This window comes from Rhinatrema bivittatum, chromosome 4, assembly GCF_901001135.1.
Source record: "Rhinatrema bivittatum chromosome 4, aRhiBiv1.1, whole genome shotgun sequence".
NCBI lineage: Eukaryota > Metazoa > Chordata > Amphibia > Gymnophiona > Rhinatrematidae > Rhinatrema > Rhinatrema bivittatum.
The window spans coordinates 198842701-198865245 of NC_042618.1; the positions used below are offsets into that span (position 1 = coordinate 198842701).

Below are 22545 nucleotides of genomic sequence, written 5' to 3' on the forward strand. Positions count from 1 at the left end.
GAAAAAGACCGAATGGTCCATTAAGTCTACCCAGAAAGTTTCTTATGATAGTAACTACTGCTTCGTGCAGGTTACTCCCATGTTTCTATTAAGAATAGAAACAGCCGCTCTGTGTAGGTTATCCCAAGCACAGTACAACAGAAGAGAGGAAACTGTCCTGAGAAACTGTATTTCAGGTACAAGGATTCTTGAAGAGTTCAAGGGTTCTCCAAATGTATTCGGTAGGAGAACCTACCACAGGAAAAAGAGGGAGATCCTGATTGCTTGTGACTTGTGACTGTATTAATGGAAAATACACACTGATCACTCATAAATGAAGAAGTATTTTTACAGTAAAGATTTCTGTTGAAACAGCAGAATGGAGATGGTTTCTTTGGAGGCTAAGTGAGTGCACCCCAAGGGCTTAGAAGTAAAAAACTTTCCTTCTGCTTGGGATCAAATCATATCAGGAGCCCTCCGTCAGAATGAGGACATGTGTATTGGTTTATGATGTTTGCTGTATATATATATATATATATATATATATATATATATATATATATATATATATATATATATATATCCATAATATATTGGGCTTGGTAGTGTGTCCCTCAGTGCTTGCGCATATTCCCCAGCCCGCCGATAGATGGCGCAGGCAGCTCCCTGGCCGCCTTGGAAGCTCAAACACGCCGTACAGCGGCCATGTCACAACACCAGCTACAAGAGGTACTCCTGGGGGAATTCAGTGCTACTGCGGAATGCAGAATTTGTGCAGAATTCCTCCTTCCCGCAGATTTCCTCCCTCACCTCGCCGATTTCCTCCCTCGCCAGATGACTATTCAAAACCAGAAGGACAGCGGCCATCGCGGGACAGGCAGAAAATAGCAGAGGAGACCCTGGCATGCCGGAAACGGAGCGCGTCCCGCGGCACACGCTCAGTTCGTGATGAAGATGAAGGCCCGGTGCGCCGTTTGCTGCGAAAAGGGAAGGACCCTGTGTGCCGCGATCGGCGCGCCCGATCGCGGCACATGGGGTCCTGTGTAACCTGTGTTACACAGGTTACACAGGTTCTGTTACACAGGTTCTCGAGCCCGCTGACAGCCAAGGGTTCGGAAACCGGACACCGGCAAAATTGAGCGTCTGGTTTTCAACCCGCGAGCCGCGGGCTGATTTTAAATTTTTAACTTTTTTTTAACTTTTGGGACCTCCGACTTAATATCACCATGATATTTAGTCGGAGGATGCACAGAAAAGCAGTTTTTACTGCTTTTCTGTGCACTTCCCCGGCGCCAGCAGAAATTAACGCCTACCCCACGTGAAAAACAGGCCGGCAGGGAGTGTGGGACGATCGTCTTCAAACTCCGAGCTAGCTTCTGTGCCCATGTGGATGCAAGGGTAGGCGGTAGGAGGATAGGTTAATGCTGTGCAGCTATTTCTTCTAGGTTTTAGAGCTGAGAAAAAGTTCAGCGAGCTATGAGTGAAAGAGGAGAGGAGGGGAGGGGAGGGAAAGCTGGAGAACAAGATGACTGCAGAATGGAAGGGGGAGGGGCTGGGAAGAAAGACTTTGGGGACTGGGGGGAAAGAGGGCTGGAGAATAAGACTGCTGGGGACTGGGGAGGGATCTAGGTGGGGAGAAGGGGCTAGGGAATATGACTACTGGGGATCAAGACTGCTGGGGGCTGGGTGAGGGGCGGGGAACATGACTGCTGGGGACTGAAGCTGCTAGGGAGCAAGACACCCATGGCTACTGGGTGTCTGGGTAGGGAAAGAGAACTGGGGAGCAAGACTGCTGGGTACTTGGGGTTCTGGATGGGGCTAAGGAGCAAGACTGCTGGGGACTGGGAGGTCTAGGTGGAGAGAGGGGGCTGGTGGGGAATGGGTGGGAAGCGGAGCTTGGGAGCATGTGCATGGGAGCCGGGGAGGGGTGTGTGGCTGTGAGAGTCAGAAAGAGGGAGTGTGAGTGAAATCATGGGATCTGCGTGTGTGAGAGAGGATAACGTTTCTGTGGCCCCTTCCCCCAGTCCATGACAATCTCAGGGTGACCGAGAATCAAAAAATCCCATATATGGAGAGCAGGAGATTTTTAAATTCTTATAAGTTTCATTATTGGATGTTGTTTGAACGGTCTGCCCTTTTGAAATATTGTTGTTTGGGGAACTTTATAAATTATTGAATATTCTATTCATCAGCTCTCTTAAAATATTTATTCTTTTTATTAGTATAGTTTTATGATTATGATCGATGTTTTGTTGGTCCGTCTTCCAGTGCAACCAAGGGGAAGGATTCTGCTGGTGAATAGTTTCTGTGTAGGGGTCTATTACAGTCTGGCTTGATCTATTTTCAATAGTTCAATAGGAGGTGCTTTGGTTTTCTAGGGCCTGTTGTAATATTTGCAGTGCTGCTCTTTCCTAGGTATGGTGGTAACTGATGGACGCCTGGGAGTTAATGTTGTTTTGATATGGCAGATTTGTTTCTTGGAGTAAACTGTAGTCTTGGCAGACTGTAATAAATTTTATTGGACTGTGTTAAATTATTATCCAAAAATACTGAATGTGAGCTATTGAGATAATGTAGGACCTATCTTGTGAATGTCTCTGATCTGATATTTGAAGAAGGGATCCATGTAGTTTTAAAAGCTTTTGTACACTAGATACATGCAGTTTTATTTTACAGATATTTTTATTTTGCAGATATTTTTAGGCAGCCTGACATGTTCTATTATCCTAATAGGAGGTGTTTAGGGCCTGGTGTAATATTTGCAGTGTTGCCTTTTCATAGATAGGGTTGTTGCTTGAGCACAGCTTTTGTATGGGAGGTTTACTATATTGTAATTCCTTATTCATGCCTTTCTGAGGGCTAAGTCCACACCCAATACATGTTAAAATGGGCCTAATGCCATATGGGTTCCCAATATCTTCTGTGTCTTGGGGACAAGGGTTTGAGGGAGTGAGACTGCCGGAGACCTGGGGAAGGTGGTGTGGGAGGGGAGAGAGAACTGAATGAGCAAGACTGCTAGTGACTCAGAGTGGGAGGGAGGTGAGACTGAATCCCCTGCTATAAATGTCACCGCACCGCCACCGTGAGCCAGGTTGCAATCTGCTTGCTTTGTGTATGAATTGCTGGCACATAGGATAGAGATCCAGATCATGGACCAGAGAACCAAATATGGCAACAGAATAATTCTAGTAGGAGCTTCTATAGAGAAACAGGGACTAGTACTCACCCTTCTTCATCCCCAAACAGGGGAGCAAATCTTGTCCCACTCCCTCTTTAGCTGTGTACTATAAAGGAAACAAGGAATGTACCAGACTTTCCCTGAATGAGGTTTTCTGATTGGGAAAACCTCCAGCTGCAGGTCTATCCTGGCTACTTCCTGCCGAAGAAGAGAGGCAGGGGATGGGGGATGCATGTCAAATTGTTCTTTACAGATTGTAAGAGCTGCAGACACAGTGCAAGTGAGGCACGCTCTTGATGTGAAAAATATGTTGTCGCTGGCTATTTCTACAAGGTGAAGGTGGTGCAGGTGAATGGTGGGGAGGGAAAAGGCAGGCAGGGCTGTCTGGGTTAAAATTATGTTGTGCCTATTATTGCTTTGTGTTTAATAGGGCTATTCATCTTGATTTTGCCCTGCGTCAGGGTGCCCCCTTTGCAGACAGCTCGGGCCCACTAACTTTCTAATGGAATGTAAGATGAAGCAGCTTCCATGAAACCTTGAGAAATCATCTGAGCTCTTTCATTTCCAATTCAAAAACAAAGCTGCAGAGGTGCAGTCAGGCACCGTGCTGGTGCCTGCGCGCTGGAGAAGATGAAGGAAACGGAGCTGTGACACGGCCGAGGCTGCTGGCATAGCGAGCCAATTAAATTCCCACACTGATGGCTTTGGGCTTCATTGAGTGAAACGTTTAATGAAATGTGTGTGAAGGAGGCTATAGGAAATCCTTGCAGGAATCACTGTATTTAATATTGTAGGTGTGCTGGCTGCCAAAGTGCTGACTGTTCCTGCATTTCCAGCACTTCCCAGCAAGAGTCACTGTAGGAGCACAGCTCCAACCTCTTTCACCAGCAGAAAGTCACATAACAATTACCATATAAAAATATGATGACTTCAATTAAGGATAAAAAGAATGAGAAACTATTTTGAAAAGCTTGTTCTTCTAATTTTGCACAAAGAGCAGATATGATTAACACGGTGAAAATGGATGTAATTCGATGCCCAGATAGGTTCTAAGAACAATTCTTCTGTGGACTGGTTTTAAGAACCTCCAGCTGGAGCAGCTTTTGGAGGAGCAGATGCTGCCATCTTTGTGTTAACAATACGAGATCCCATCAGCCAGCTCCAGTCAATGAACTCATTAACATGGAAATTAAAATGGAGATGAAAGTCAATTAAAGGGATAGGGAGTCAGAAGGTTGGGGGACTATGTAAGAGGAATGAATACTAAACTAGCAAATAAGCATCGGACAGCAAAATGGAGCAAGCCAAGGTTTCTTGGGGTGCTGGAAAAAAGGCATCAGAGGAGAATTTTGTTTTCTATGGGAACATCCAAACAGGATGATGTTTCACCATCATAGTATTTTATGCAGCCACCTCTGGGATGAATGGAAAAGCATGGATAATATGTCAGCCTTTGAACAAAGGAGAAGGGGCAGTTATTATCTAGCTCCTGTTAAAAATAAAAAAAACAAAAGCACAAGGGCATGAAATGACTTGCCCATAGGTCACGTACATGGGCGTAGTGTCCATAGTGCACAGTGGTGCACAGGCACCACCAACTTTGAAACGGGGTATGCTGTGCACCACCAACCGTGTGCACATCCAGGGGAGCTGCGGCCGCGAAGAAGAAGAGGCCCAGGTGGCCACCGACAAACCACATCTCGCCGGTGGCTGAGAAGAGAGAAAGGCCAGAGGAGGCCGCCAGCGGACCTGAATTCTCGCCAGTGGCCTAGAAGAGGGAAGAATCCAGCGAGGCCACCAGTGGACCCCATCTCGCCAGCAGCCGAGGGCAGGAAGAGGACCAGGAGGCTGCCGGCGGACCCCATTTTGCTGGCACCCAAAGAAAGAAGAGGACCAGGAGGCCACCGATGGCTGAGAAGAATAGCAGGTCTGGGAGGCTGCCGGCGGTCTAGAAGAGGAAGAAGCCCATTCTCCCTCTTCTCTCTGTGCTGGCCTTCAAACCACGTGCGGCCAGCATGTACTCTATGATGATGTCGTGCATCGTGAGATCAGCATAGAGGAAGTGATAGCCCCACAAGTTTTGAAAAGCGTGGGGCAGGCACATGAGGAGCAGCAGGAGAACAGGTTCCTTCCTCTTCTTGGCCGCTGGGGGCCTTCCAGACCCGATGGGGAGCCTGCCTGTGTTTTTGTCTCTTTTGCATGTGAGTAAAAGGGAATCCACCTGGGTTTTAGTGTGTGAGAGAATAGGCTTTTTGCATGAAAGAAAGTAGTGCCCACAAGGTAATGTAGGAGGGTGGACTGTGTTCTAGAGCATCTGACAGCAGCAAATTTTCTGGTGTGCCATCCACTTCAGCTGTCACCCTACACGCCCCTGGTCACACAGGGACTACAGCAGGGCTTCTCAATTCTGGTCCTCAAGGGCCACAAACCTATGTTTTTAGGCTACTCAAGTAATGCACATTTGCCTTTTCTTAGACCACATATGTGCAAATACATCTGAGGAATATTTACTGAGGATATCCTGAAAAACAGGCCTCTGTGTAGTCTGACTGAATAGCTCTGGTCTATATAATGGTCCGCATTAGTCCATGAATCTCATAGCTATGAGTACTAACCAACCAGCCACACTCTCTGCATCTGATTTCCAAAGCCAATGGTTCTAGAGAAACTAGCGCACAGCCTGCATGCAAGTGGGAAATAAATAGAAGATGAATTAGAAGCTCATTGAGTTGTACTAATTTAGCAAATGAGTTCTCCTCTTCTAGACTGCCAAACAATTGCATAAGGCAATGGCAAAAGCCAGAAAGATGTTTGGATGCATAGACGAAGGAATGGTCAGTAGAAAAAAGGTGATGATGATATTGCCCCTCTGTGAGTCCCTGGTGAGACCTCATTTGGAATGCTATGTACAATTCATGAGGCAGCACTTTCAAAAGGATAGAAACCAGATAGAGTTAGTCCAGACAGTACTACTAAAGTGGTCCGTGATCTTTGTTGTAAAGCATATTGGGATAGACTTACAGATCTAAGCATGTATATACTGTGTGCCCTAGTGGAAAGGTGGGATAGAGGAGATATGATAGAGAAGTTTAAATATCTCAGAGGTATCAATGCACAGGAGGGGGAGTCTCTTTCAATGGAAGGGAGATTCTGGAACGAGGGTTCATGGGACAAAAGTTCACCAAAGTAGACTCAGGAGTTTTCTAAGGAAGTATTTTTTTAAGGAAAGGATGGTGGATGCATGGAACAGCCTTTTTAGCAGACAAGGTGGAGACCAGGACAGTATCTGAATTCAAGAAAGCTTGGAATAAAGCACAGGGGATCTCTGAGGGAGCGGGAGGGATTGTAAAGCTGAACAATTGTGTGGTTAGGCAGGCTAGATAAATCGTATGGTCTTTTTTTTGCCCTTATGTTTCTATGCACACCAGTACATCATATTTTATGCAGGCTAAGAATGTCTTGTGTGCATATTTTTGGTGTTAGCATGCTTTTTAAAACTTCTGATGCATTAGCATACCATTAGCTTATGGCATCAGGAGTCAAATTATTTTTTAAGGGATGCATTAAGAAGCTGTGCTTTTAAGGTCAGCGCACAGTTTTGATGCACAGCTTATTGCATCAACCACCAAGCCAAAAAGGGAGCGTGAATGTGAAACAGGAAGGAGAAAAACTGAAATATTCTCCTCCCCTTCTCCCTCACTTTTCAAAGACCCTTCCCGCAGCTCACAAAGCTCCCGCAAAATGAGCTTTCAATCTTGGCCTCTGTTACATGCAGCTGTAGCTTGATTTTGCTCATAAAATGTACTCCAATGAGGTTTGTTCTGTAGCATCCAAGTAACAATCATTGCCTGTTACTCCAGGAGGGGGCTTTGCTGCTGGCTGCCTAGATACAGAATTATCTCACCAGTGCTTCCCAGCAGAGACACAGAATAGGAAAAAGGCCTTTTCAAGTACATTTTCAGAGGATTTGGGCGTGAGAAACCTAAATTGGACCCTAGGGGGCTGATTACCTACGTTTTGGTGCCTAGTTTTAGGTGAGATTTCAGCCAAAAATGTAGATCTAAGTTTGCCTGAAAATAGCCACAAGTTAAGCTCCTAATTTAGGTGCCCATATGTAGGCACTCAATTTGTGTTTAATATCATTCTATTAGTGAATTAGGCCTGGCGTCTCATGGTGCAACTTGATGTACATTCTATATTTTCTTTTTCTGGAAGACAGCCAGATATCTAGTGATATGTTCCATTGTAAACCGGCAAAAATAATAGATGCCTGCCATTCTCCTCAAACAGTACCACCTGAATGCAGATGGCTATCAGTGCTAATCATGGGCCCAGACACAAGTGGACCTGGGCCTTGCCAATTTACATTCAGGCCTTCCTAAATCTGAGGACTCAATGGACGTGGACTCTGAATTGGGGGAAGGGGTGGGGGGGGGGTTGTCTCGTCCCAAGTTTCTGCCCTGGGCCCCTGTATGCCTAGGGCCCACTCAGGTTACTCTTTGTCCCTGCCATGAAACTGGTCCTAGCTCTGCCACTGGTGCTAATAGTAATAAGCAAATGCTAACAGGTCTATACAAATATCCTGAGAATGGTTCCAAGGCAGCAAAATATAACAGAGAGCAAAGTGGCTGTGTAATAGTTCACTGAAATCCCCACTGAGCCGTACAATCCAGATCAGCTCCAAGGGACTTTCTAATAATGGGCCGCAGGTAAAACTGAAGCCTACTAGCCTTCGGCTCTGTAGGATAAATGACTGTGATTTTGGGCAGAGTGTAGGCTGAAAGGGGCTGAGCTATGTGCATGATACACGTCTCCATACTCTAGGAACAAAGGTCTTTCTCTGCCGTCTGGAGTCTATGTTTCTGTTCTAAGGAAGTGATGGGAATTATGAAGCTAAAGTAATTGGACAGCTGGGCAGACTAGATGGGCCATCTAGTCTTTTTCCACCATGATGCTTCTGTTTCTAATTTGTGCTTACATTTCTAGTCTTTCCAGACAGACAGGCTTATTTCAGTGAGACAAGACAGAGTGGAGAAACAGAAAAAGAGAGCATGCAACAGAAAAAGCGAAGGAAGGAAAAAGTGCACAGGAAAAACAACAAGCAGAGACAGAGAAAATGCTTTAAGGGTGCATATAGAGAGAACACGGTGGGAGCACATAGCAAGGTTCCGTTTTGAGTTTTCTCGATACGTACATTTTGCAGCTGGCTGAATGCATACTCAAAGCCTGCCTTGTAATCTGTCGTCCCCTTTGCCGCCATATCCCGCACAGCATCCTTGATCACTTTCTTGTTGCGGACGTTGGCTTGAACGAGCTGTCTGAAGCAGGATGCTGCTTCCGCCTTCTCGTTGAACTGAGAGAGACATGGGAAGAAGTCAGAATTGTTTGCAGCATAGACAAGGGTGAAACTCGCAGGGAACCAGATTAATAAAAACAGGGAGGATAACTTTCATACAAATGCACACAGTGGCATATACACTCATACATGGCTGCTCGCAGATCTACGCAAGTATTTTACAACCTGCATGGTTTTATAAAATATGCGTGTCTCTACCCCGCAACATATGTGTGTATGTGCAGTGCATTGAAACCATATATATCAATGCATGAAAGGACTTCATCTCATGCTTTCATACTTTTATCTAGTTTAAAAATATAAGTGCATATATTTTACGTGTGTAAGTCCTGATTTCCGTGTGTAAGTTGGCCAATTTTAAAACATTCCCGCATAAATTAAATTAACCAGTTTACCAATTAATCTGCCATTTCGCCCAGTCCTTCTCCAGGTCATTGAGACCTTCCTGTTTCTTCAGCCTGAACACCCCGCAGTTTACCCAAATCTCCCACCCAGTCAGTATTACACAATAAACACATTTAATATCACTTAAGTCAGATAATTAGCAAGTTTAAAAATATGCGAGTGAGTTGGTAAATGCACTTGCATGTCTTTTAAAATAGCAATTTATGGGCATAAGTGTTGGCTCTGTCCTAGAAGGCTCTTTTGTTTACACATGCATATGGGCGCACAAAAGAGAAAACATGCATGTATTTTCAACTTTAACAAAATAAGAAATACTCTAATTCTAGGGTAACCTTATTCCTCGGATACATAAAATGATGGAAGGGATTCCCCTGTTTGGGTAAGGGTCAACCTCTCATCTTTATTTAGCGGGTTTTGTGGCGTAGTCAGTCTGTATAGAGATACGCAGGGGTGGTAATAAGCCACAACTCTTTTTGCTGACTGCACAGGGAGAAATCTCCAGTTTCCCCTCCATGAACTCTGGCCCTCATGCTTCTTGTTGTAAATACTGGCCCAAATGAAGTACCACATACACCACCTTCATGATACCAACTCTTAAGCTTTATGTCCAGGTTTTTCCAGCCAGCAACAATGTACACTTTTTCAGCATAGAGTACAACATTGTCCATATTGAATGCTTAGAATTCATGGAATTGACAGTCAGTAGCACTTATTTTAAACTATGCAATGGGGCACTGAGTACAGTCACTCAGTCTTCACTGAAAATCCTTTAGTTTTCCCAACCAATTTCCAGGAACATAAAGCTTACATTCCTCAAATTTATATTCTACATTATTTCTCCCATTTTTCTTCTCAGGTCACATTAGCTCCTGAGCCCCATACCCCAAGGGACCCATCCACTCTCACAGACTCCTCTTCACTTTAATCTCAATCTCAATATGTTCCAGAAAATAAGATACATCGCCTGTATCTTACTCATGACTTAAAGACTCTGTTCTTTCTCCCACAGCACACCCCCATCAAAATTCACATCTCAAAGGGACTTGCAGTTTCCCAAATTACTCCTGACTCCTCAGTCACCTGACCTTGCATTTGTTTTCCACACTTCTCCGAACCCATAGCGTGAGGGCTTCCTCCGTCTCCTCCATGCAGTGGACCTCCTGGGGCACTCTTCATTTCAGAATCACCCAACTCCTGTACTCCTGGCCATTTTTTTTTTCATAAGGAGGAGCCATTGCTTCTCCACCCTGACTCTCTGATCATTTCCTCGGGAGGCAGAAGAAACCTTCTACATCCATAGCCTCAGGTCTCTCCTCTTGAGGGGGAGAGACTCTGCCAGGCCCCACTCTCACTGGAAGGGTCCACAGGCCAAATAGCCCATAGGCTGGCTACTCCAGTCCACTACATTCTGGAAGTCCCTTCCTTTTCCTTCCTCTTCCTTCCTCATACGCCCTGCCAAAAACTCCCACTTTTATACCATCTGTTAAACCTCATTCCAGCAACCACACACTAAGGATTCTTAAAAGAACCCACACATCCGATAACCCAACAACACTTAATACAAAATTTTTCATTGCTCACCCTACAAAATGCCATCCAGTGGCCATTTGCTCCAACTACAATTTCAATATTCAAACATTTCTCAAGCATGTAAAACATGATGGGTCATGGGTCTTCCCCACCCAGACTATCTTGTGCCCTAGAAACCAAAAAGAGAGTCCAATTTAGGGGTCTTCTCACACTAGAATATCCTTTCCATGGGAAAGAAGGTTTGCTTCTTGTGCATTATTTATACCTTTGAGGTATCTCAGTATCTGTCATTTCCTTTCCCTGGGGTATATTTATTTATTTGACTCAGCTTTGCCTGTCACTGAATTCTCTTGAAATTCTCACATAGTCTGTGGGAGGGGTTTCCTGTCCTATGTCTGTAACCCCACCTATTTGTGGGAAGGCTTGAGAGGACTATAAATTTCTCTGAGTGCATGTGATGTAGATCACAACCTCTCCCCAAGAGGAGTGATCAAGAGGGTGAGGAGTTGGCTCTTGAAAGTGGCTGTCTGTTGTGGGGTTTTTTTTAATTTATAGTTTATTAAATTTCTAATATATTTTACAATGAAAAAGAAAATAAGTAACTTTGGATTACATACCAAAATAGTCAAGTAAATTTAACAAAAGAAGAGAAATAATATGTACGCATTTCCAACTTTTAAGTCCACATTATCAAGAAAGCCACATCACCAAAAACTTTTAAAGAAAATTTCATACCATTATGAATACGGAGACTAATTTACTTAACTGACCAGCTTCATATATCCATTATTAAGTAGTTACAAATCCCTCATCCACCTTTATCTGAAAGAAATAACTCCAAATGTTCAGGTTGTAGAAAAACAAACTTATTCTTTTGAAATGTGATAAGACACTTACAGGGAAATTTGAGGAAGAATGTAGCCCCTAGGGCCAACACTCTCTGCCTCAACAATAGGAATTGTTTCCTCCTCAACTGCGTATTCCTTGAGACATCTAGGAAGACCTGGACTAATTTATCACAGAAAGAAAACCTTTTATTTTTAAAATATTTTTGCAGAACTAGATTTTTTTTCCTGTTCCAACCCAAAAGCTACTATTAGGGTAGCTCTTGTTGGTGTATCATCAACTGAGGCCTCTAGAAAGGATATTAAATTTGGACTGTTATCTGTCAATACATCAATCCCACCCTCCAATGCTATACCATCTCTTTTATAATTTGAGGTATAATATATTTTTGAAATAAGAACTTCATTTGATATACACAATATTTCTTTTAAATACTTTTTAAATAATTCCTGTGCTGACAGCAATCTGGTATAAGGGAAATTCAAAAAACGTAAATTTTTACTACGCATGGCATTCTCCAATGCCTCTAAGTTCTTATATATTATCAAAGAGTCCTTTATAAAGGTAGTCCCAGCTGACTGTAAAGACGTAATCTGTGTATTCAAAGCTGCACTCAAAGATTCTAGTTGTCTATTCTCTTCCCTTGGTCTTCCAGTTTTCCCTTTGTTTCATTGGCAAAGATTGTGGACTGGGTCATGGATTGGGACAACCTCCTCTCCATTTTCATAACTGCTTTCCAAACATCCACTAAAATGATGTTCTCAGGTTCAGTCATTTCAGCTTCCTCCACTTCATTAACAACTGTAACTGACTCTAGTGGCATATTATCTCCATCCTTAGCTGTTATTAACTCCTTTACATTAGGGGTATTTGAAACACTTACCCCTATGCTTTCAGGAGTATTGCTGGATATCTGGTCTTGGGCAGGGCTGGCACTAGCCCCAGACGAAAAAGATATATCTTGCATGACCTCTTTCGAGGTCTGACTCACCCTTCGTACCAAATGGGTGTCCATTGGGCCCTTCAGCTCCTTTCCTGCCGGAGTAGATGTTACTAGTTTCATTTTCTGCTTTTTTCCCATCGAAAAGATGACAAAACTTCTCTCTTCAAAATCTTCCCCAGGGGCGCACCCCTTTGGCACATGACTTCGGTAGCGTGACGGCAGCTGCGCTGTTGTGCAGTTCTTTAAGTAGGCACAGCCCGTCGAGTCCAAATGATGTCAGGGGGCGGAAGACAGATTTCAAAGCTCTCGTTCCCTTTGCCCACACTCCTCTCAGGCGTCTCTCCACAGTAAGGCTTCCTTGTCTGTTGTGTTTCTGGATCCTGAGCAGTTCTTCAAGGAAGGAAGACCCCCTGTATCCAGAATGGATTGGGTCATTGGTCTTTTTGCCCTAATTATTAGTCTAAGGCAAGAGTGAGAAGAGTAATGGATTCAATACAGGTTACGCCAAGGTGCGTGTACTACATTGGTTGAAACCATTATTAACTCTCAAGGACTTCCATACTGTATGTGGGGAATGTCAAAAAACTTTGCTGAAATCCAGGTAAACCACATCTACTTCATGCTTCTCATCTAGATCTCTGGTCAGTCAATCAAATACATTGATTAGATTTATTTGTAAGGTATTCCACTATCTTTCCTTTAATAATGTCTCCATCAATTTACCCACCACAAAGGTCTGGCTAACTGGCCTGATGTTACCAGCCTCCTCCCTATTACTACTTTTATGAAGAAGCACGACATCTGCCTTTCTCCAGTTCTCTGATACCTCTCTCATCTCCAGAAATTCCAGATGGTGATACTGATAGGAAGGCTGGGGCATCTCCTGCATCTCCATACCTTTTCTTCTCAGTTCAGATGAAATAAAGCAGAGTTGCTTAATTGTAACAGGTGTTCTCCAAGAACAGCAGTATGTCAGTGCTCACACATGGGTGACATCACCAGATGGAGCCTGGCATGGAAATCTGATTTCAAAAATTCTAGAAACTTTCAACATGCCCTATTACTATGCATGCTCAAAGTTTCTAGAAAATTTGAAATTAAATCTCCATGCCAGACTCCATGTGACCTGTCACTCATGAGTGAGGACTGTCATCCTGCTTGTCCTCAGGGAATACACTATTATGCTGTAAGTTCTTCCAAGCAGGGAATGTCCATCTTTTTCTGATGTGCACTATGGAACACCATCTCTTGCAGAGGCTGGCATGATCTTTTAACTAATCGAACCCCTTCCAAATCAAGGAAAGAAATTGCTTTCTCCCGAACAAGGAAAGTGCACTGCCCTCTCCTGGCAGATGGAAGGAATGCTATTCTTTTGTGGATGGTCCAGTACATAAACTGAACACCACCGGCTCTAATGCACTAACAAGCTGGGGATCACAAAAACTGAAAGGATCCCCAATGATCTGGCATCGGCCTCTGTAAACAGATTTGCATTGGAAACATTGTACACTGACTGGCTGTGGCCTCTGGAAAGTACGGCATTCAACACATTCTATGGACCCCCATCATGGTATACCTGATCATGGTAGACATGGAGAGATGAAGTTGGCCCCTGTTGTGGAAATACCACGGGCATTCTGGGGGTCCACAGGAATTTCCTAAGACAGGGGGAGGGAAAGGGTTGGTACTTCCACTTGCAGTAATGACCAGGCTGACTACAGAGGCCCTGGTAACTGAGGGCTGACCCTCTTAAGGGAGCAATGGTAGGCTGCCATCTCCCATCCCAGACCGGAAAGAGTTGGACATCTCACTGTCAGATCTCCTGCTCTCGCTTCCCAAAGGATGGTAAATAGTAAGCGGCTTCAATACTAGTCTCAGGATTAAGGCCTTCCTCTGATGCACCCAGTGGTCCGATCGTCACACACCTCTCTCTCTCATGCTGATTCTTGCACGTGCAGTGTTTTCATAGCTTTACTAACAGTGCTCGGCTCATGTACTTGATGGCATCAAGCACCTGTGAAGAACTTCCCTTTCCTCCATTCTTTAGTGCACTTTCTCCACCGTCACTCTTCTAATGTGGGAATAGCAGTCATTTTAAAAATGTTTGCTTCCCCCCCCCCCCCAAATTTCTAGTTCTCCAAACCATGCCACAGTTGTAAAACATTAAATTTCACTTCCAAAAACACATATTCCACTCCACTAATACCCTTGGGTGCTACTTTGGGCTCCGTTTTTATATAGTCTCTGTTCTGTTAGTGACTGAGAAGGCAGATGTCATGCTCAATCCTGGGACTAAGTCTCCGTACACAGTCACAAAATCTCTTCATCTCCAGGGATAGATTTTCCAGTTGTGGGGGTGGGTGGGTGGGAGGATAAACATCCCAAACCCAAGGCACAGGGGGGAAAATCTTTTTTCTAGGTGTACTTGTTGTTAACCATGTGTAGATGCAGAATAGCACTCTGATGGTGAGTTTTTTTTATTTCAGGTCTTCCAAGATAATGAATTGGCACCAAACCTACTTAATTACGGTTATATCCATGTCCAAACAATCAAACTGCTCCCTTGTGAATGTATCTCTCAGCACTGGGTCCTCACATACTCTTACTCTCCAGGGCTTGAAATAAGTATCCCAGTTGGGTGGGGGGTATCCTAGGTGTGGTGGGATCTCTTTTCTAGCAGTACCTGAGGTTCAAATGTACTTCCAGGTCTCCAACAAAGCAACCCTCGTCCTTTCTCCGGGTGAAGACTCTAGTGAGAGTCTGCAGGTGACACAAAACTTCGTATATCAGGTTCTCCTCTCAAAATAGTAAAATGACAGCTTTCAGGTTGAAAGCTCTTGCGGCAAGGAAAAGGGGCAGCTTTTCTCTTTTTCCCCAATTACTGGGCAGGAAGGGTGGCAACAAGCTTCCTCCCAGATCAAAAGAACATCTCCACAAATTCCAAAGTCCAAGACTTGTGGTGAGTCACAACAAAAGAAAACTCCCAAAATGAATTTCAGTTGAATAAATCACTTGCTCCCCCCAAAACAAAATAAAACCTGAAGCAACCCTACCAGATAGGTTATGCACTGCAAAGTGATAGGCCTCTCCCCTTTTACTGTATCTCTGATCATAGGTCCTAGAAAGAGAGACAGGGGAACATCAAAGTAAACAAGTTGGACTCCTTCAAAAGCTAACCAAAAATGCCACACTATTCTCTCTCCATGCCTGCATTTGAGCAAGCAGGAGTTCACCATTCTACCAACCTCACAGGAGTTGCTGTTGGGAACAGTGCACTCCCTTCCTCACTTCTACCCTATGTCTTAAGCTAGGGCCATCTAGTGGAGATCCTTAAGGGTCTCTACATCATATGTATTTATTTTCTATATGATCCTTCCCCCTCTTAGAGGAGGCGTTATATGTAGAAGTGGGCTGTTTCATTGTGCCCACTCTCTAAGTGGGTAAAAGTCCTTGTGAATATTTCAACAATGCGTGCACTTCTACCCATGTACGTCTGTAGGCATTTCCAGGGCAGGGTTAGGTCAAAGGGGGACAGGGAGCAACTGCATGTGTCGTTTTGGATATTTAAAACTATACATGTTGTTTTGCCTTGAAAAAGTAACTGCACAAAAAAAACCAGGTGCAAATTTTATATGAGTACTTTTGAGGGCAATACTACCTGTGATTATTACAGCAAACCCTGCGGGTAAAATTACCTGCGTACTCTGCCATACTGTGGGTATTTTGATTATCTATCCCTACATTACCCTATAACAGGGATTAAATAAGTGGCTGCCTTCCAAGCAAATATCGCCATAGCCCCCAGCAATTGCTATTTCTCTTAATTTATCCTCGCAACTGAGTAAGATTTTAGACTGGTTCTGATTTTCAATCTGGGACTTACACTTCTTTCTCGGCCCTTTAAACAAGAGGGCTCTACCAATTCTAGAACATGTTGTGATGGAAGCTTTGAGATCTTATGTCATTATTTAAAAAAAAAAAAATATTTACTGATTTTTTCACAACAGCAAGACTCTGAGGTCTTGTATGCTTTACAAACGTTTAACAATTTCCATGAAAGTAGATAGACTGGGCGTGCCTTCAGTGAATCATTAACAGGTAGCAGTATTCACTGGCAGAACATGACCTGAGTATCTCCAAACGCCAAGCACAGGCTTAGGTTCAGCCTACAGCAAGGAGGCTGGAGAGAGTGATGGTACAAAGCCAATAATAATCAAATGTTAGAAAGGAGGGAGGGGAAGGACTCAGAGTTTAAAAAAAAAAAAAGTGAAGTGCAGAGAGGATAGAAAAATAGACAGATGGAAGGGGAAGGGCCTCATCTGTCACTGGTCAGAGCTCACTGCTTAATGACTGCAGCTGTAGCCATCCTGGATGCAGCTGGCACAAATTAGCTCTCAACCTTTCTGTGCTGCCTCTCAGCATCTCCCTAGGACAAGGCCGGGACTCGGAGGGAGCAGCTGACTTACATACTACCGTACTTGGATTTGGGGTGGTTTTAGAAGGGGTAGGGGGGAAGTGCCCTCTTCCATGAAACATGGAAGGTAGGAAGGATTCACACTCACTCACTCTTCCCAGGTCTGGCAATAGAGGTTGATAGTTTGCTACAAACATAAAATCCTCATTAAGGAGCCAGTGATCCGGCAAAAGTGACCAGACTTGACTCATTAATTAGGACAGATGTGTCCCTCTGGCAGACTGCGGGCACAAGAGCTGAAGAGCAAACAGAGCTGTTTCTCAGCAGGCACTTTGTCTCCCATCACCAGGGGTATGTCATCCATTTTTAGTTAACTTGCTAGCAGGCTGGCGCCTTGGTTGCCTGGGAATACCTGCTTGTCTGGCATATCCTCTGTTTTCTACTCTGCGAACAGATACCAAAATTATGAGGCAGAATTTCAGCCTAGTTCTGGTTTTATTAACACTCGTCCTCGCTGCTTTCAGACATTTTTAGGCGTATTTCTTTTCGGGCATCGCCATGCAGGGACCGACTCTACCACACAGGGAAGGAGTCTTGGGTTTCAAAGGAGTGAACACCTAAGAGGGTTCCAGAGTCAAGAGAGAGTCTTAAGGAGGAGAGGTTATGCCAGTGTACCTCACCCTGTCCTGAGATCATCTCGGAGCACGTGCCAGAGAGGACTGGTCGTTGGTGGGATTTTGCAAGAGGAAGAACTGCCCAACTGAGGAAAGGTTCTGTGAGAGTCCATGTCTGAAAGAAGCTCACCAGTGTTTGGGAAAAGTATCTGAGGATAGAGAGAAGAGCTGCCCTACAAAACAGGTACAAGGGGAGGGTGCTGGCCCCAAAAAGCTGTCTTGTCTAGGAGTGCAGTGGCTTACTGTGGAATGAGACTGAAATGTATTCCTTCTCAATTTTTGGACTTTGCTGTGTAGTGCGAGCCATTGGTGTATCACTATTTTTTACTTTGTTTCACCTGTAAATAAGTTTTTTATTTTTGAAAGGCAGTTGTGGTGTCTGGGTGAGTTTTTTTGGACTTTGACTGGGCTGCTGAGCAGATGAAGGCGACTGAAGAAAAACCCTAAGGACTTTGAAGAGTTCAATCTTTTCCCCCTTATTCAAGAACCCTGGGATGTCATGGAGCCTGCTCTAGAACATGAGCCTCCCTGTGACCTCTTGAGCCCAAGACTTGATTGGGTCAGGGGCTACAATGCAAATACAGTCTACAGACCCCCTGTACACACAATTACAGACCAATCATGTCAGTCTGTACAAATACAGTCCACATATTATATACATATAAAGCCAGTCCATATACTTCTGAACAAACAAAATTGACATGCCCCACAAATGCAGAAATGTAGTCCATAAAACCCATGCAAATACAGTTTATACACCACATATACAAAATTACAGACCATAAGGTACACATATGCACTAATGCATTCCATACAATGTACATATACACTAATATAGTCCATACAGTCTATATACCCCTAAGTATGTACCATATAGTCCACATACATACAAACATAGGTGTCAGAATGGGGTGGGCCACAGGGGTCATGGCACCACCAAACTCTGCCCCTTCATGCAGAATTACTGCAGGAGCTCCAGGCATGGGTTGGGCAAGCAGCAGCCGCTCACCTGCAGGAAGAGGAAAGCTGTGACGCATCAGCTGCATCTTCCACCTCTGCTAATCTGGGCCCAACTGCTGCTTTTGAACTGCATGGGACTCTATACAGCTGCATGTAGCAGAGGAAGAGAAGGGTGTGGCTGAGGTACCACCATTCTCCTTCTCCTGCTACTAATAAGCTGGGGGAGAGGGGAGAAAGTGAGGAGGGGGGTTTGGGAGGAGAGGAGAGGGGGAGTGGGCAGGGAAAGACAGTGGATGGGGTGGAAGAGAAAGAGACTGGTGTGGCTTAGAATGACCGAGGGAGGGGTGGTTAGCGTGAAATCCCCCCCTTCCCCAACCAAAAAGGCATTCCGCTGCTCCTGAATACAAATACACTCCTTACATCCCTGAACATACAAACATAGGGGTAATTTTCAAAAGGATTTACACATGTAAGTGTAACATGCTATTGTTTCAGTTTTCAGAAGCCATTTAAGCATGTAAAGTGCATGTACGTGGGTAAATCCTATGGACATTTCAATGGCATATATTGTAGGAATTTTCAAAAGCCTATTTACATAGGTAAAGTGCATTTACACGTGTGAAGCCCATTTTTAGGTGTGCAAATGGTTTTGAAAATCAGGCCCATAGTCTATACATTTCATCCCAAAAACAAATGTACATATAGGCAAGTGACATAGCTTATCCAGTGCAAACGAGAGAGAGAGGGGGCACTGGAGAAGGAAAGAGAACTGGAGAGAGCTGAAAAATGAGAAGGAATAGAGGATGAAAGAAAGGAGACATGAGAGTGAAGAGGAGAGAGAGAGAAAAGCAGAGAAAAGAAAAGGGAAGCTAAAGTGAAATGTGAGGAAAAAAATTGCAAACAATCCTGCAGTGCAAGGAAACGCTGACAGACTGAAGCAGCTCTCCTGTCCTCCTCTTTGACTCCCAAGTCTGATTAGAGCTTATCTCCCCAGCTTTCTTCCTCTTCCTCCCTTTCCTCCTAGTAATTGGGAGTGGGGAAAAAAAAATCTAATTTTCCTGCTGAGCAATCAGAGCTAACATAGCCCTTATCAGATGCTACGGCAGCCAGACGACCTCCTTTCTATTTCTGAAGCCAGAGCTGCAGGCGCTGAGCTCCACTCTCCCTCTCCCCTCCCTCCTTCATCATTCACTTTGACCTCAAAAATCCACTTCTCTCTTCTAACACGCAGGTCTGCCGGAACCCTGAAATCATATTTCTCAGGTGGCACCAAAAAGGGGGGTGTTTATATGACATGCGATGAAGAGGTGTGGTCACATATGAAGTCTTTAGTTTCATACACAGCCCCATAGGAATCTCAGAATGGATGGAATGCCTGTATATGAGGGGAGGCAAATGTATAGCACCATACCTTAATAACCAAAGGCATGAAGGTGACCACAGAGAACTGGGGTTTATAACTCCTTCCTGCAGGGGGAGGTGACCATCCAGCAATGAGGTTTATTACTCAGTCTTGGAGGGGAAGCAGGGGGAGGGGACTGCACAGTTGCCGGGGTTTATAACTCGAGGCTCGGGAAGGGGGTTGTCGTGCTGTACTCCACTGGGGTTTATAACTGAAGCTTGGTCAGGCTGGGAGGGGAAGGGGAAGGGGGGGGAGGGGAGAGGACTGCACAGCACTGGAGTTTATAACTAGGGCTTGGCGTGGGGAGAGCAGGGGTGAGAAAGTAACAGCATTGTACTGGGGTTTATAACCCAGGATTAAGGGGAGGTGACTACACTGTGCTAGGGTTTACAGCTAGGGGTCAGGGAAGTGACTGTACAATGCTGAGGGTTATAACTGAGACTGGAAATTAGTTAACCGCACAATGCTGGCTTAAAACAGGCTAAGTGGGGGGAGGCTCGGGGGGGGGGGGGGGGGTGGAGGTGGCTGGCTGCACTATCCGGGGGTTTGTGACTGGGGCTTGGGGTGAGACAACTGCAAGGTGATAGGGTTAGTAACTGAGACTCAGTAAGGAATGGGCGAAGATGATCTCCATTGCACAGGGGTTTGTGACTGAGGCTCGGTGGGAGGTGACTGCACGGTTGTGGGGTTTGTAACTGAGGCTCAGGGGGAGTTGGTTACACTTGATGCCCACATGGCTTCTGTCATCTAAACTAGGCCTTTTGGCTAAGGTCCAAGCACAGGGTCTGCGTTATGAGCAGAGAATGATCTTTTCCTGACATTTTGACTGAGAGCCTGTATAATGCAGGGGGCTAATGCCCTGCTGTCCGACCCCCACTGGTGACACAATGATGCAACAACCATTGCCAAACAAGAGCATTAAAACTCCTGACTATAAAAAAAAAAAAAGCTATGTTACTATGTCCTAGTTAGGTTTGTTATGCCGGTGCAGCTGAACAGTGCTTCCTATCGCCTCCAGGGTCGCTTCTGTTGAGTTTTTATTGTCTTTCATCTGCATAGAGAAAATAAAATCAATGCTATTGTATATGAGGAGTAATTTGGCAGCTGATAACACTTATCTTTGTTTTTTCCATTACCCGCCTGCATGGGAAGGGAGATGGCTTTTAGTTTTGTTCTTCAGTGCCTCTGGGCAGGATGGCTATGACAATGATGGGAGCCCATAGGGCCGGGTCACAGAATGGAACAGTTTTATATCATGGAGTGGTATCACCTCACTCACTGATGCTGAATGAACAGTGGAGGGCAATGAGAATACTTCTTGTGCTCTAGTAGGATACGGGGTGCTGAACAAGGCATATAGAAACACAGAACATATAGCACTATATGATGAAACATAATAATAATGCAAGGCCCATCTGCCCAGTTTACTTCCTGTTGCAATGTCATAGACCCCAGTTAACCTCTTTGCAATTAGGCATCCTCTGTGCTTATCCCTTGTCTTTTTGAAATCTGTTACCTAGAGAAAATAGGCACCTAACTCTCAAAGACACTGATTTAGATCACAAACTCCTAAGTTTGGTGCTTAAACCTTTAGAAAACTGATTCCCTTTATCCTTATAACCAGACCTGACTCAGTCAGCAAACACAAATGGGCAGGACCGGGTGAACCAAGTGGCCCCTTATCTGCCGAGATCTTCTCTGTCTCTATGTAACCTGCCCCTAATGATCTGGAGCCATCTGGCAACCATACGCCTGCTATCTCCAGCTTGGCTGCGTAATGAATTCTACGAAACGGACAGGATAACATTTGTTTCTTGAGTACATCCCATTTATCCACATTAAAAAGGGAATAAATTATCACTCATGTGGAGACATAGCGCTACAGTGTTCCCTCTTCATAACAAATGATCTGGGAACCAGCAGATATCTTTTATGTGAAGGTTTGCTATAGCAGGTCTGACTCGTACAACAAACACAGTATAAGAATTACTCCGCGTGACAGACTGAGGTCAGGATTCATGATAAAGGAGTAAACTTTGTATTACCTGGGGAGAGCACTGGGATAACATGCTAAAGGATATCTCTAACAATTTTTGCCACTAATTATAATCACTAAATGTTAATATACTCATAAAATCTCACTTATTAGCAACTCAGAAGACTGAAAAGTATCTGACTGGTTATGCAGTCACAGATATTGAGGATAGAAAGTAGAGTTGCTTGCCTGTAACAGGTGTTCTCCTAGGACAGCAGGATGTTAGTCCTCACACATGGGTGACATCATCAGATGGAGCCCAACATATTAAACTTCTGTCAAAGTTTCTAGAACTTTGACTGGTACACTGAGCATGCTCAGCATGCCTTAATCCACGTGTCCATGTGGGGCCCCTCTTCAGTCTTGTAACATAGAATTATGAAATATTAAAATAACAAAATAGGAGAGAACCCAACTTTAAGGGATGGCAGGCAGGTTTCGTGAAGACTCACATCCTGCTATCCTAGGAGAACACCTGTTACAGGTAAGCACCTCTGCTTTCTCCTAGGACAGCAGGATGGTAGTCTTCACACATGGGTGAATCCCTAGCTACAGGCTGTCCCCTAAAACAAAGGGCCCAACAGATACCCAACGAAGTGCCAATGAGCACAATAAACTGGTGCTGTTGGTGACAAAGAGACAGCCTGAACCTGAAAAAAGGCCCTAGGCAGGAAGAGTTGGGTTTCGAGCTGAAAGAGATTCCTGAGGACAGACTGCCCGAATCTACTGTCACGTCGACCATCCCTATCCAGATAATAGTAAGAAGCAAACTTGTGGAGGGAACTCCATGTCGCAGCCTTGCAAATCTCCTCCATAGGAACTG

At 44.5% G+C, this 22545-nt stretch overlaps 1 protein-coding gene across 1 annotated transcript in view; it reads right to left on the reverse strand.

Moving 5' to 3' along the window:
* Positions 1–22545, reverse strand: part of CACNA2D2 (calcium voltage-gated channel auxiliary subunit alpha2delta 2) — a 1734543-nt gene that overhangs the window by 230896 nt on the left and 1481102 nt on the right. Inside the window, exon 11 of the mRNA XM_029599532.1 lies at positions 8352–8510. Coding sequence (XP_029455392.1) covers positions 8352–8510 — 159 coding nt within the window. The remainder of the gene's footprint in view (positions 1–8351; positions 8511–22545) is intronic.